Source organism: Indicator indicator, chromosome 1 (assembly GCF_027791375.1).
Source record: "Indicator indicator isolate 239-I01 chromosome 1, UM_Iind_1.1, whole genome shotgun sequence".
Lineage (NCBI taxonomy): Eukaryota > Metazoa > Chordata > Aves > Piciformes > Indicatoridae > Indicator > Indicator indicator.
This window is the reverse complement of record NC_072010.1, coordinates 16,694,847-16,710,105: the sequence shown is the minus strand read 5'-3', so window position 1 is coordinate 16,710,105 and position 15,259 is coordinate 16,694,847. Positions and strand designations below refer to the sequence as shown.

General features: G+C 38.2%; 1 protein-coding gene across 3 annotated transcripts in view; it reads right to left on the bottom strand.

The window, feature by feature from the left end:
- GRIA4 (glutamate ionotropic receptor AMPA type subunit 4) overlaps window positions 1-15,259 on the bottom strand; it is a 238,161-nt gene that overhangs the window by 141,822 nt on the left and 81,080 nt on the right. For all 3 annotated transcript variants that reach the window (XM_054400655.1, XM_054400646.1, XM_054400662.1), the window contains exon 3: window positions 14,844-15,083. In XM_054400655.1, the coding sequence (XP_054256630.1) occupies window positions 14,844-15,083 (240 nt within the window). The remainder of the gene's footprint in view (window positions 1-14,843; window positions 15,084-15,259) is intronic.

Here is a 15,259-nt window from a genome sequence, read left to right as displayed (position 1 = left end):
CAGAGTATGGGACATTCCCCGTGGATCAGAATAACTGTACAATGTTAGACATTTAAATACAGTGGTCTGATTCCCTGGCAGTGCAGAATACAATCAGCAGGTTACACTGAGCTGTTCTATGCCAGGATTTCCTTATACACAAGAATGTTCCTCACTTCTCTGCTAAATCCACTTATATTAGCTGCACTTTCTATTATCCTGTTTTTCACATTTGCTAGCACTATCTTATCTTCAAAATAAATGAAAATATTAAAATATTGTACCTTTTTTTTTTAGCCAGCTTGGATTGGACATGAACTGTGGACTTAATAAAACTACATCACTTTATACTAAATTAACAGAATTGCAGATGCTGTGGATATGATACATTGTATTTCCCATATTTTGGGTAGATGGGGCCATTGATCTGGAAAGCTAAATGGACACTTCATGCCAGCAATATTTTCCAGAGATCTCTAAACTCATTAGGCATTCTCAGTACATCCAGAAGAGTAGTGTAAATAAAATACACTGTTTTCTGATGAGCTTTGATGAGCAGATGTTCAGGGTTTTTGTTGATTCATGACTGGGATGTTTTTAAAACTTTTCTGCTTGTGTTCCATTTCCTGTTGAGGGAATTCAGAATGACCTAGATGAAAAGGGACAATTGTGACTGTGTCTGCCTGGATGCTGCCCAGGCCAGCAGCTGTGAGGTGGCCACCACAAGTGCCTGACTTGCGGGAGGAGAAATTATGTAATTTGGTGTTTCAGCTACTTGTGAATTCAGCTCTTGGTGCAGACAAAATACTGCACCTCTATGCATTTCCTATTATCACTCTTGTCTGGTAGCCTGGAAGTGCATTTGAGGATAAAAGATAAAGCACTTGTTGAGCCTTTCTTTTTGCTCTTTGGTGATACATGCACGTGAAGACCATACACATTTTTAGCAGCAATAAAGTAAGTGAATTTTGGAATTCTGAAACTGGAATTCTGTCACTTTCTAAACTGACTTAGAATATGAAAATATTGGTATCTGATTTTGTTTCCGTTTTAATATCTTCTGTTTCATTTAAACTGGAGAGCTGATACATTAAAATGTATTGATAATTGTTCACCCTTGAAAAAAAACCTGAAATTTTTACTCCATGATAGCCACAGATATAGACTAATTTTAAGTCATATTACATGTCTTTTAATTTTTTCAAGCTAAAAACCTTAATGTGTGACATTTGTGAATGGCAGAAAAATATAAGGCCATGAGATGCTCTCAGGTTCTCAAATAATGTGCAAGGGCTGAAAATGAATCTGGCTTACTGGAATGTACTGATAGAACAGAAGAGTGTGGGAAAAGGAGTAGAAGACAATGTAGAGAAAAAGCTAAGCTGAGAGATCGAATAAGAAAAGAAATGCAGAAAAAAGCAAATAAATCCGTGCAAATATGTGAAAACAGGAACAAAGAAGTGATCTTGTGGTGATTCATGAGATAATACAGTTGAAGATAACTGAGCCTCCCTGTAGCAGTGGAAATGTGAACAAGAAAAAAAGGTAAGACAAGTTTTGGGAAGCCCTATCAAACAGACTTTCTGAAGAACAGAAGATAAAGTTCCTGCAGTTCTATGCACCACTCATGATGCATACATGGGATGAGGAGCCATATGGATATTCTGATACAAAGTCCCTCTTCTCACAAGGGAAAGAGTTTTAAAATGAGAAGAGTGAATCAAGTGGGGCTTTTTGGAGGGTATTTCACAGAATAGAAGGCCTGTGCAGACAGGCACACTGTGAACATCAGTCTTGGCTTCCTACAGAACCCAGACAGAGATTTTCATTCTACCTCAAGATGAAGAGCACATAGTCGTTTTAGGAAATAGCTGGCAGAATGCTTTGCTTATTTAATGAGAAACTGGATGTGAAATCAGTCTAGCACAGGGCACAACTTAGACGATATATACAATGACATACTTATCTTTTAATTTTACTTTTTTCTTAAGAAACATTTCAGGAGGAGGATATTTTTTTCTAAATAAAACAATAATTTGATAGAAGTATCTTGGATTTTTTTTTTCCAAAACTCTGTTTCCTTGAAAACATGAATATCAAAATCTTTTTTCAGGGGAAAAGGATGGTTTATAACTTTCCTGTTTTGAATAGTTTTGAAAGAAAAAATTGAAGATATTGAGATGTACTCTGTGAACACTCAAAAAAAGTTATTTTTCAAATAATACTTAATGAGAATAATATAAAGATTAAACAGACACCATGAAAGAAAATATAATCTAAAATTATTGCTAGAAGATTTTTCAGTGGTGTGATAAAAACTTCTAAGACAAGAACATTTTTAATAGCTAAAGGATTTCAACTGTTCTGCATCCAGACAAAGCTAGAGCATACAATTATTATTAGGTATATATATACACACACACATACATGTATACACATACACAAAATGATAAAAAAGTATCCACATCATCAACACAAACAAAAGAAGATACCAACCAACAGCAACTGATAGGTCCTGTGCTTGGGCTGGTCACTAGTTTTTAAGGGCCAGGTTCCTGGCCTGCTTTGTACTACTAAATGTAAACTGTTTAGATTGTAAGTTTGGCAAAGCAGCCTTAATTCATTACAAATAGTGAAAGTTTCTTAAGAGTATTCTGAATAGTATAGACCTATCTGAAACTACCCTTATCTCACTAAGCAAAGGACAGTGTTTTTGTATTTCACAGGAAGGATTTACTTTAATACATAGCTGCCTGAATGCCTTGCTTTTACTAAGTTTACTAACAAAGTAAACTCTGTCTTTACCACTCAATTTCATCCATACAAACAACCCACTTCACAACGAGCATCTTCAAAAACATTTTTTCTCTTACGAGGAACATTTTTAAGAGCTCACTTTAGATGTTCAAGACTTATCACTGTCCATCATTTGTAGCATGTACCTACATGTGTCAGTGTGAGCTGAAATTCCCCCCACACCAACAATAACCAGGCTAGCTCAGTCTGGAAATGAAAGCTGTATTTACAAGCAAATCTACAATCTACGATGAAATGCAACAAATATGTACAAATATACAAAATTCACATCATTTACAAATATATACAATCAACAGAAAAGCACAACCAAGCTCCCTTTGCTTCCCCCAAAAGGGGACCTTTCCCAAGGGGCCTCTCTCCCAGGGGTCTCCTCCCCCTAGACTCCCCTGGCAGAAAGCAGAGTTAGTTAAAAGCAGAGAGGCTGTTAACTTAGCTCACCAAGGTCAGTGTGTTATCTTCAGCCAGAAGAGAAGAAGCAGCAGCAGCCAGACAGCCCAGCAAGGAAGCAAACTCCCCACTCCTACTTTGTTTTGAGTAGTGGTTCTTAAACATTTCTATCTATTCAATGGAAGAGTTTAGAACAATCATTATTTTGCTTTCTTATACCCAATAGTGACTTATTTACACTCTTCCACTTTCTCTGCTTGAACTTTGCACAGAAAAATAAATTAAAAAAGTTTCAAACCATCACATTACACTAGCCATTCATGACATAGTTTTCTTACTCTGAAGTCTCTACAGAGGAAAATTAGCTCCGATAGCTTTTATGAAATAGAAGTGTGTATACAGGACCTTTCAGAGTAGCAACTGTCCCATGGTGACTGGGCCTTCCATTAGGAGAGAGAAGATCGAGGATACAAAGCCCTACTTCCAGGACAATTTCTTTTTTTCCAGAAAAAGGTATAAATGCATAAATTAAAAACAAACAAAACAAACACCAAAACAAACAAACACCCAAAGCCACAAACAAACATAATATTTTTAGGAATCTAGACTAGCAACCACAGTTTTTCTGTATTCACAACTCTTCAAATTGGAGATACTTTCAACACTTATTATGCCCAGGATCCTTAAAACTACATTAAATGTTCTGTTCACCTTTTGACATCCAAGTCAGACTGGAACAAAATGTATGTCCCTTGCCCACAAGAAAACTTCCTGCAGTATCCAGGTGTGCATTAATATTAAAACCCACCAAGGTAGTGATTGAAAAGACGGATTTTGGGTCCTTAGGATTGAAGGGCCCTTTGGTAACTCTTTCCAATTGCAAAATGTTAAATACCTCAAACATTCACTGCGATTTTGTAGCAGAAGCAGCTGTTAATGCTATTATCTGTAAATACTAGTGCAGGAAATTCCCTGTACAGAGGCAGAAATAGCATCTGTAGTACTGTGATAAGTAGTCAATCATTTTAAAAGGATCTCTACACTTGCACCTCGCCTTTTGGAATCAACCAAAGACAAATTATTTGTATAAATATGTATGCAAATAGTATTCAGCTGTAATTAATGAGGGAAATGCCTAAAATCTAATCCATTTATGGGCAAAATGCATCTCAAAATAGTGAAAAACTGAATACATTGCAATATGCATTTTTCACAGCAGCAGAAAATATGGTCCCAAAATTACAGATTGCATAGATGATACACTGGAAGTTCAGTCAGTTGAAGTAAGAATGTGCAGCTCCAGAAATGCCCTTGAATACAAACATAGATTTCCTTTGTAGAATACTCTAATACTGAATTACCTTTACTTCCTGCTGCAGCTACAGAGAATTCATTTGTCCTGTGTAAGGGATATATGTCTCACAAAATATGCCAAGGAATATCATGAAGTATTAGATTAGTGTAAGATGATTTGATTCTTTTTTTTAGACAAAAAAAAGTATAAACAATAGAATAGTAGATTTTTATATCTGTACATCTATATCATGTTTATTTATTTTTACTTTTTTTTAAAGCCTGCTTTGTACTGTATTAAAACTTGGAACATTCATCCACACATAAATAATGCTCTCAAAAGACAAGCTAATTTTTCTAACTAAAAATGCATTTAGAAACAAATTGGCACAAGTATTTGTTTTACATTCAATATTAAGTTGGCACTATGTCTGGTCTCTGGCAGCATCGTCTATACTCCCCTTTGTTTGCTACCACTCCGTGCTCCAGCACTGAAGCCAACACCTGTGGTCATATAAAAGGCTATGTACAGCAGCTGCAGGACTCAGATGTCCATACTGAAAGAAATTTCTAAAGCATAAGCATTTGGATGTGTGGCTGGCTTCCTCGTCTGAGTCTGCAAGGCTTTCTTTGGAGGTCCACACTGCTGGGTGTTTTATCAACTGCCTGCAGTGTTATTACTGACCAATGTGTAGTGGTAACATAGAACAGCCTCACACTTAAAAAAGATGCTTTTGGTTATGCTGATGTACAGCTGCCACAGTTCTTCACTGAAGACAGTTTTTTGCAGTTGTTTTCAATTGTGATACCACTGCTGAAGATATATGTAGGGAAGGGCAGAATCTACCCTAAAGGTTAATATGAAAGCTAAGTATCAGTAAACCACAACAAAAATTTCTGCGTAAAACTTTGTTCCCAGAAAGTAATTAATTTAATCCATGGAAATGAGGAATGTAAGTCCCATTAATATGTATATTTATCACCTGCTCTTATTTGGGACCAAATAATCATGAAAACATTTTTTTACAGCATACAGTTTCTAACATACCTTATGCAGAGCTTTTATTATGTCTCCTTCCCACTTGGACATGATCCTGTGTAACCTACTCTAGGTGATCCAGCTCTGGCAGGGGGGGTTGGACAAGACGATTTTATGAGGTCCCTTCCTACCACTAATATTCTGTGATTCTGTGATTAAGGCTCATCCATATGGGGCAAGTGACTAAAATCACTATTCAGAGCAATATATACTCATATATTCAGAAATGTGCTCACACATGCTATTTCTGACTTGTAAGAGCAACTTGACTTTGCTATGCAGACAATTTAGAGTAAAAATGCCAATACAGGAGGTTTTTTATTTGGTTGTTGTTTGCTGGGTTTTTTTGCTTGGTTGGTTGGTTTTGTTTGGGTTTGTTTTGGGTTTTTTTAGTTTGTGTGTTGTTTTCTTTGATTAGGGTTTTCTTGTGTTTGTTTTTTTTTTCCCCCCAGAAAAAATTCCATAGTATGAAGCCATTTCCTTCCTTAACTGCAGTATAACTCCCTTGTGTGGAAAAGCTCTAAAATAAATAGAAACAAATTACAGACCTCACTACCCTGCTCTCAAGTAAATACAAAATGTGTATAACAAACATCTAAAAATGACAAGTTTCCATTTAAAGGACTGTGTTACATATGCAGGTAACAGCAAATTAACTGTTTATGCCAGGTTCTGTTAAATGCAATTGCTCTGATATTATTAGAACAAGCTGATGGAAGTATCAATGTTATTTACACTAGGGTGCTGCAATATAAAAGCAGATAGAAGTGACAGGTATACTCTTGAGTTACACTTGTGCACACGTGAGATAAATGCTACAGAGAAAATAATTTAGCCCTAAGGATTCTGCAACACTGTTACAAACAAATCACGAAAAAGGGCAAAGCTGATTCACTGGCATGGTAACCTGAAAAGCAATTATTTGGAATTATCATGAGTCTCTTGTCTTCTCCACAGCATCCTCTAACCCAGAATAAAGGAAAGCTAATTCTTAGATCAGGAATATAATTAGCAGCAGTTTAAGTAATGATTTTTGATTTATGTACATCTGTGGCATTTGCATGTTAGGTTGCATTTGCACTGCATATGCTGAGTGTTTAGCTAGATGACCAAAACACCCAGATAAATTCTGATGCATTTAGTTTAATCCACATCTTACACAGAACAGCAAAGTCAGGGACTCATCTGTACACTCGATCAGCTTGTACACTTGACTTCCATCTAACGTTCAGTGGTTTCAGTCAACCAAAAGAATATTTTCATTTCATGAAGCATGATTTTAATATGCAGTAAATTCTGAGCTTATTACACAATTACCATGATGGTTTATCAGGTATGGAATACAAGGTAAGAAACTTTAATTTTCAGCGGACACAGTCATAGACTTCTGTTTCTCTTTTATTCTTGGACACTTTACTGAAGATCAGTAGGATTAAAAATGCTTATTTGTGAGAATCCTTCCAAATCCTTCTTGTGATCATAATGAAAAAAGGGCCCAAGACCAAGTGGATCTCTGAAATTGAACAAACTCCCAACATAATCTTCTCTATGACTTAGCACGTAAGTGTTGTTTCTCAGGCTTAACTGAAACACCTTCTGAGATTCTAGCAGTTTAAGGTAAGAGTGATGTAAGTCTGGGCTTAATAGTGTTAAGCAGAAAATAATTAACAAATAGACAGCACTTGGCAGCAAAAACTTTTTTTTTTTTTTCTGGCAGTACTGTGTTCTAAGTTCATCTTCAGTTTGCTGTTTATTAGCAACACTTGTGCTTTTTAACTTATGTCCAAAATAATAGCCCAAATCAGTATTTTTATGCAGATAAACATTCAGGCTGTGCTTCTATATTACTGCTGGCAACTTGCTATTATGTTATTACTCTTCATCATTAAGACACAGACAAATTTGTCAAGAAGTGCAGTAAAAACATCAAGTCAAGCTTAATACAGGTCAAATTCTTACAGTTCCTAAACGTCCAGCTAAAGATAACTTATTGAGTACCATATTATAATTGTAGTCCTTCAATCTGATTTTTACAATGTTTTTATCTAAGTCACTTAGAACATTTTTGATATGATTTTTAAATAATAGAATATACTAAATGTTTTACAAAGTCTAGATATATAATTGAATAGCAATAATATATTATTGAAAGTTGTTCCATAGTAGAAAATTATCTTTTCAGTGTTCAAAAGTAGTGTGAAGAAGCCATTCCAAATTTCCTAGAGAAATCATGAAAATTACATAAATGTAAATCCTGAGAGAACAGAAGGGATCATTTAAGGTGGGATGTAGCAATGCAGGTATTTTCTAACCTCTTCTTTAAAACCTCTAGAGGTAAGAATCCTCACAACCTCCTCAGATTATTCTAACCTTACCGAAACATTTTTCCTTGTAACAGTTCAAATCTGCCTTCCTGCAAAACAATTTTAATTCTTGCCTTGTTCTTGGTCGGTACAAAGAATTAGTCTTTGCTCCTTAACAGACTTATAATAAAAACCTCAATTCCTGAAGTTTTTTTTTCCTCACAGGTCATGATTTTTTTTAATTAAAAAAAACCCAAAACTTCTTCATCTCCTCTGGACTCTTGAAACTTAAATACGTCATATCAGTATGTGGTGGTCAGTGACCAGAGTGCTGTTCCAGCTACAGATGCCCTATTCTTGTGCCACGAACATACTGAAGGCTCTTGATATAGCTGTGAATGGTACCCACTGCTTTCATAGGACAAGGAAAAAGTGGTGAGACACAGGGCTGCCACCATCATGTCCTCTATGTACCTTGTCCACTTGATCCTATACTACTTCCTCAGTGTAACCAGAAATTTTAAATCTTTTCTGTTGCAGTGGAATTCCCAAAACATTACACAGCAACATAACTAGCTGGGAGAGAGCAATACTCAGCTTTTGTTTCTCACATGCAACATTCTTTTCCCTAAATTTAAAAATGACATTTACTTTACTAGAAAATAGCATGACTCTCTGGACTTATACTACTCTTATGGTTCACTACAACTCCTGAAACATTTCCCATGATACTAGTGCTGAGCCAGCTATTCTGCATTTTGGTTTTGTATTTTATTCTTCCCTTCTAAGCTTACCCTTGGCACCATCTTTATACTTTTTCACCTTCTTGATCTATCTATTTAGCAAGATCACTTTGAACTCTGAACCTGTCTTGAATCACTCTTACCTCATCCAGTCTGGGTACCCAGAAAAGCTGTTCTCTCTGCTATCACGCAAATTCATATTGGATGTTAACTACACCAGAGCAAAAGCAAATTACTTGCACTTCACATGAGATATCCTCTTACTTTTAAAATGTGTCATTAATAACAATTTTGGGGCTATGGTTTCTAATTTTCAAGATACTGTGCTATATGTGAATGTGTATTTTCTTTTTTTATTTTTTCTTTTTTCTTTTTATTTTTCTGGGAGAATGTGAGGCATGACGCAGTATCACTGAATCACGAATACACAAAACCTACTCCTTACTGCTGGGCCAGCTACTTTGACAAAAGAGAAAACTACATTAGACTGATAAACTGATTGTAAGTAGCCTTATCCCTAATCTCCCTCAAAACAAAAGGTAGAGCTATTCATATACATAGATGTAATAAAAGGGAGAGCTTTACTGGATGCAGAAGGAACCATAGTGACAAAAGGATGAGGTCAAGGTAATTAATGCCTTCTTTGTCTCAGTCTTTGAAAGTAAGATCAGCTGTTCCCTGGATACTCATCCCACTGTGCCAGAAGACAGAGCTGGGGAGCAGAACAAAGCTCCCATGATCCAAGAGGAAATGATGATGGACCTGCTCTGCCACTTGGACACACAAAAGCATATAGGCTGGACAGGATGCACCCAAGGGTGCTGGCAGAGGTGATCTCCAAGCCCCTTTCCATTATCTGTCAGCAGTTGTGGCTGACTGGGGAAGTTCTACTTGACTGGAGGTTGGCAAATGTGATGCCTATTTATAAGAAAGGCCAGAGGGAAGATTCTGCAAACTATAGACCTATTTGACCTCATTGCTGGGGAGGGTCATGAAGCAGATCATCTTGAAGGCTATCATGTGGCACATCCAGGACAACCAAGGGATCAGGCCCAGTCAGCATGAGTTTATGAAAGCCAGGTCATGACCTCATTCTGTGACAAGGCTACCCACACGGTGAATGGCCTTCAACATGGTTTCTCACAGCATCCTTTTGAACAAGCTGACTGTCTATGGTCTGGATAGGCACACACAAAGAGCGCTGGTAAAAGGAGTTAAATCCAGCTGGCAGCCGGTCACAGGGCTTGGTACGGGGGCCAGTTCTATTTAACATCTTCATCGACCACCTCAACGAGAGGATTGAGTGCACTCTCAGTAAGCTGGCAGATGACACCAAGCTGGGTGGCTGTGTTGATCTGCTGAAGGTGATCTGCAGAGGGATCTGGACAGGCTGGATTGATGGGCTGAGGCCAACTGCACGGCATTCAACAAGGCTGAATGCCGAGAACTGCACTTCGGTCACAAAAACCCCACACAATGCTACAGGCTTGGGGAGGAGTGGCTTGAAAGTAGCTTGGCAGAGAGGGACCTAGGGGTACTGGTAGACAGCCAACTGAATATGAGCCATCAGTCTGCTCAGGTGGGCAGGAAGGCCAACAGCATCCTGGCTTGTATCAGGAACAGTGTGGCCATCAGGACCAGGAAAGTGATCTTGCCTCTGTACTCAGCACTGGTGAGGCCGCACCCCAAGTACTGTGTTTAGTTTTTGGCCTTTCACTTTACAGGAATGACACTGAGGTGCAGTGTCCAGAGAAGGGTGACAAGGCTGGTGAGGGTTCTAGAACACAGATCCTATAAGGAGTGTCTGAAGGAGCTGGGGTTGTTTGGCCTGGAAAAGAGGAGGCTAAGGGGAGACCTCACTGCTCTCTTCAACTACCTGAAAGGAGGTTGTAGCAAGGTGGGTGTCCCGGTAATAAATGATAGGATGAGAGGAAATGGCCTTAAGTTGCACCAGGGGGGATTTAGACTCGATATTAGGAGAAACTTCTTCACCAAAAGGGTCACTGGGCACTGGAACAGGGTAGTGGTGGAATCACCATCCCTGGAAGAATTTAAAAGACAATTGGATGAGGAGCTAGTTTAGGGTCATGGTCTAACAGTTGTATTCAGGGTTATGGTTGGACTTAATGATCTTAAGAGTCTTTTCCAACCAGACAGTTCTATGGTTCCGTAATTTCCTGTACCTTTCTTCACATTCTCCACGTATCTGGGACTCACCTATCTTCCACAAGTCCTCAAAGATTAAAGCTCGGAGATTGCTTCTTTATGTACTGCAGGATTAATTTGAATAGGCCATCAGGAACTGAGTAACCTTTCTGTCAGGCTCGGATTGTCCACTTCAAATGTGCTGCTTATAAAAGCCATCCAGAAACGTGGGAAAACTAAATTAACCTTCAGCGCAGCAAGATGATTTTCCTCATCCAGAACCATGACTGAGTTGGTTTAATGACCAGTATGTAATTACATGGAGCAAAATTAAAAAAAAAAACAAAACCCAACCAAACATCAACAAGGTACATAAATAAGCAATGCCTGATTTCTAGAGAACCATAACTACTTTATCATCCTTGCCTTTGTTAAGCCAGCTGCTAGGCTAGCTGGTAGCTCTACCGCTCCTGTTACCACTCTTTAGTCACAGTCAGGAACTGAGAGCTCTAGAAGGAAAATACTGTTGAACTCAAATTACTGCTGAACTGTAATGAAAGCAGTTTCCAGTTTGCTGGCTGCCACCCTCCCTTGTGTCCCATGCTGCTCTGCAACCCTTCTACCACTCTCCAGACTAGGAATCCTTAGCTTTTGGTAATTCCTGCAGTTTTACTAGCAACTTCAGCCACTCCAGCTCTCAATAAGGCTGCACAGAATATGGAAAACTACTTGACTCTTGCACCTCTCAATTTCATATTGGGTATTAGGAAAAAAAATCACCAAAGGTGTTGTCAAGGACAGGAACAGGATGCCTAGGAAAATGTTTGGGTCACCATCCCTGAAGGTATTTAAAAGATGTGTAGATACAGCACTCAGGGACAGACTTCAGTGGTGGACTTGGCAGTGTCAGGTTAACAATTGGACTTGATGCTACTAAGGGTCTTTTCCAACCTAAATGATTGTATGATTCCATTCTTAAACACCTTCTCATACCTCACACAAACTTCTCCAGGCTTATTATGTGGTTTCAGGGTCTGAATTTTGCTTTCTGATGCTAGAAAATATTGCCATGATCTAGCAAAATCATACTGTAGGCAAAATGGCATTAGGTCCACTTGATTGTATCCCTCTTTTCACAAGAAATACCTCTCAATCACAATTAAAAGCAGATATGAACTAAATATTCTTCTGATCTACTCATTTGAGTCTCTTTCCCTTAAGTTTAGAGGTGACATCAAACATCAGCTGAGCACTTCACTTTCCATCTCAGAGAGGCTCTACTTTCACTTCATCCCTTCCCCACTATGCTTTATGTAACTGTTCTTGAGCTTGCTTTTTACCTGTCCTGTCTATGTTCCTTGCACTTTGCTGTTAATATCAATTGTATTAAGCACCAGGTCATAAACCTTTTTTATGGAATGAGGGTGAGGAAAAAGAATATATTGAAACAAAAGGACCCTCGAGGCTTTAGTCTTTACTTGCTCACCTTCCCAGTTAAATAATGAGCTGAAATTCCCTGTATCTTTCTCTTAGGTCTAATGTCTTTTGCAAAACTTGTTCTCCTCTCCTGTAATGTTCCTTGCTCTATCCAATTCACTTTGTATCTTTGTCATTCTTCCTACTATCTTCATCCTGGCACAAGACAGTAATTTTCCAGACTGAGAGTCTGGCAGAACATCAGAAAAGGAGATTTAAATAATAGCTGGAGCTACCACCTCATCAGAGTTTGTGAGCTCCAATACTACTCCTTGGTGTAAGCCAAGTGCAGTACGAGGGAATGACATGGAGAGATGCAACAAAAAATGTATTCCTGACCTGAACAGCAGAGAAACCTACCTTAACAACAGGTTTTAATTGTTCACCCCTTAAGAGTGAGCAGCAACTGAGCCACATGCAACAGAACCAAGAAGCAAGCAGGCCAGAAAGGCTGGGAAAGCAGTTCTGAAAAACATGTTTTCCCACCACAACACACCACTGTTGCTGATGGTTTGCCTAAGTTTATTCTGTCACACAGCCTTCTGCCAAGGACTTCTGCCTTTTAGAATATTGATAGTTGCTAAATGCTGCCTTCTTCAAAAACAGCTACCGTGTGCTGGAATTTATGCTTATTGCTTACCTTCCCCCATAAAAACTTATTTATAACTTCCTGGTCAAGCTGTAAAGATATACTTGCAGGCCTGTATTGAAATCACAAGGCTAAAGGTATTCCTTTACCTTCAGATTGGTTGGATGGGACACCTGAGAGACAGGGAAACATCTGACATGTAAAGGAATTATCTGTGGACAAGGCTAAGTTCTGGCCTAAGTGACAGAGATTCTATGATGCAACATCAATGATTTTTTTTTCCAGTTACACTAATAAGAGAGGATACTTATTTTTTTCTCATCATATTTCAGCTCACATTATTTTTTTTTTTATTCTGTGATGGTAGTGAAAACTATTCAGCAAAGATGTGTCTTTACAGTCATCTTAATACATACAGACAGCTTGAATCTTATTTTCTCATGCATTAAACTAAGTCACAGGATCTATTCTGGATTTAAAAGACTATGCAATGTAGCATCTCATGCATCCAATCTGGCAAATGTCATCTTTTTATCAAAGACACACTGATGAGTTCAGAGTTGCTGAGTTCAGTGCCGTAAGAATCGTTTATTAACCACACTGATAGAGATGTTCTGAAACTGCCCTTGGTGTGATATTGCAAGCTTAAAAACGATGTCTCAATCCAATTAAGCACATGAAATTAGATGAAAAAGGTGACTGCAGGTTGTGCACTTCTTTTCTTAACAGTTTGTCGAACTTGTAGGATTACCTCTGTAATTATGAGCTTGTTTTCTTGTTGCTCATAACTGTATCTTGAGTAGGAATACTTTTAAATTCACTGTTTTTTTAATCTTTACAGTTATCTCATACCTTCTATAATGCTTCCCAAATCTTCCTTTGCAGGTTGAGCAAACATTTATTAAAAAAATAAAAATTACTATGCAAATACCTTCGTTTTGTTCCATTACTCATTCTAATTTAAATTCAGGTATTTGGGCAGTATAACAAGTTAAAAACTCACTAAAATTTAGTGCTTGTATATATGAGAAAATTGACTTCTATAGACATAATCAAATAATTAAACAGACTTAGTTAGGTCACTAGAATTCCCTATTTCTACTACAGAGTAATTATACTGAAATAAAGCCACTTTAATTCCAGAATAGACTGTCCACATGGGGAGCTATATTGAAACAGCTGTAGTAAAATAATTATTTGACTACAGCTATGCTGCTCACTTCATCCCTGAAAACAAGCTTTCAACATATAAATGTTGCCTCTGTCACAGCAGCTCAGCCACATGGCTCAATCCTATTCCATAAATAAAGACAAAGGGCTTTGCCAGCAGAATAAACACACAATGTGGAGAATGGAAGATTCTACTTCTCAGTTGTGCACTGAGTGGTGAAGCACAGTGATGCACTTGCAATGTTTTACCACTTAAAATGTTCCAATATATGCTGGGATGTGGAATGGAAAGTATGGATAGAAAGAGTTGTCTTTTGTGTAATGTGCCATAGATGTTATGAAAGTGTAGTCTATCACAGAGAGAACTCCAGATGGAAGGAGTAGAAGAAGGACTACTGCAGTTGTCCCTCCTTCTGCTCCCCTGGCAGGTATTGCCTCTTTCCTCCACTTCTCTGCTGCAGCCTGAAAGCCTTACACTGAATCAGTCTCTCTCTGCCTTGACCTTCCAGAATGTGGAAGCGCCAAGTAGCTCGCTTGCATCTCAGCTTACACCAGGTGCAGGTGCAGAGAAGTAGCTGGTCCTCTCTACTTCTTTATACTGCTGTCACTTATGAAGTGAGTTGAAAAGTGAACAGGGCTGTAAAATTTTGTTTGCTGAGCCGTGTCTTTGTTTCACTAACATTCAAATATTTTGGTATTCCAGTCTTAAACCACAGGCTTCAGCTAGTCAGTCACATGTGTACCAAATTGTTTTGCAGATGATGGAATTCTTCCTTCAGTCACACCGCTATTCAGTCACAGGTATTTCACCTCAAAGGCTCTTTAAGATTTGACTCCCAAATGCACAGTTCTTGCAAAATAAATTTAAATTAAAAAGATAAGAAAGATAAGTCACAACTCACCTCGATCTGTGTCATACAGGAAGACAAAACGGTTCCATTCATAATGATCCAACAAGCTCAGGAGGGCTCCCCGCAGAGATGGCCGCAGCTGCAGCACAAACTGACTCTCACCCTCCGTGGGGAAACTCGGCGTGATGAGAGAGATGTGCAAGGCGCTGCAGAATGAGGTCAAGGTATGTACTGATCTCTTATCATATAGTCCAAAAATGGCAAAAACTCCTCTAGAATACTGGGAGCAAACTGAAAGAGAAAAAAAGCAAGAGAGTTTAGCTAGTTACAAGATCTGTAAACATGTACTTTCACATTCCAAGAACCCTAATTTTTTAAGTTGAAGATTTCCATTTCTGCCTGGATAGTTCACCTCATTTTTCACATATTTCATTCTGGAAGCCAATTAATAAATAGCTAAATAACAT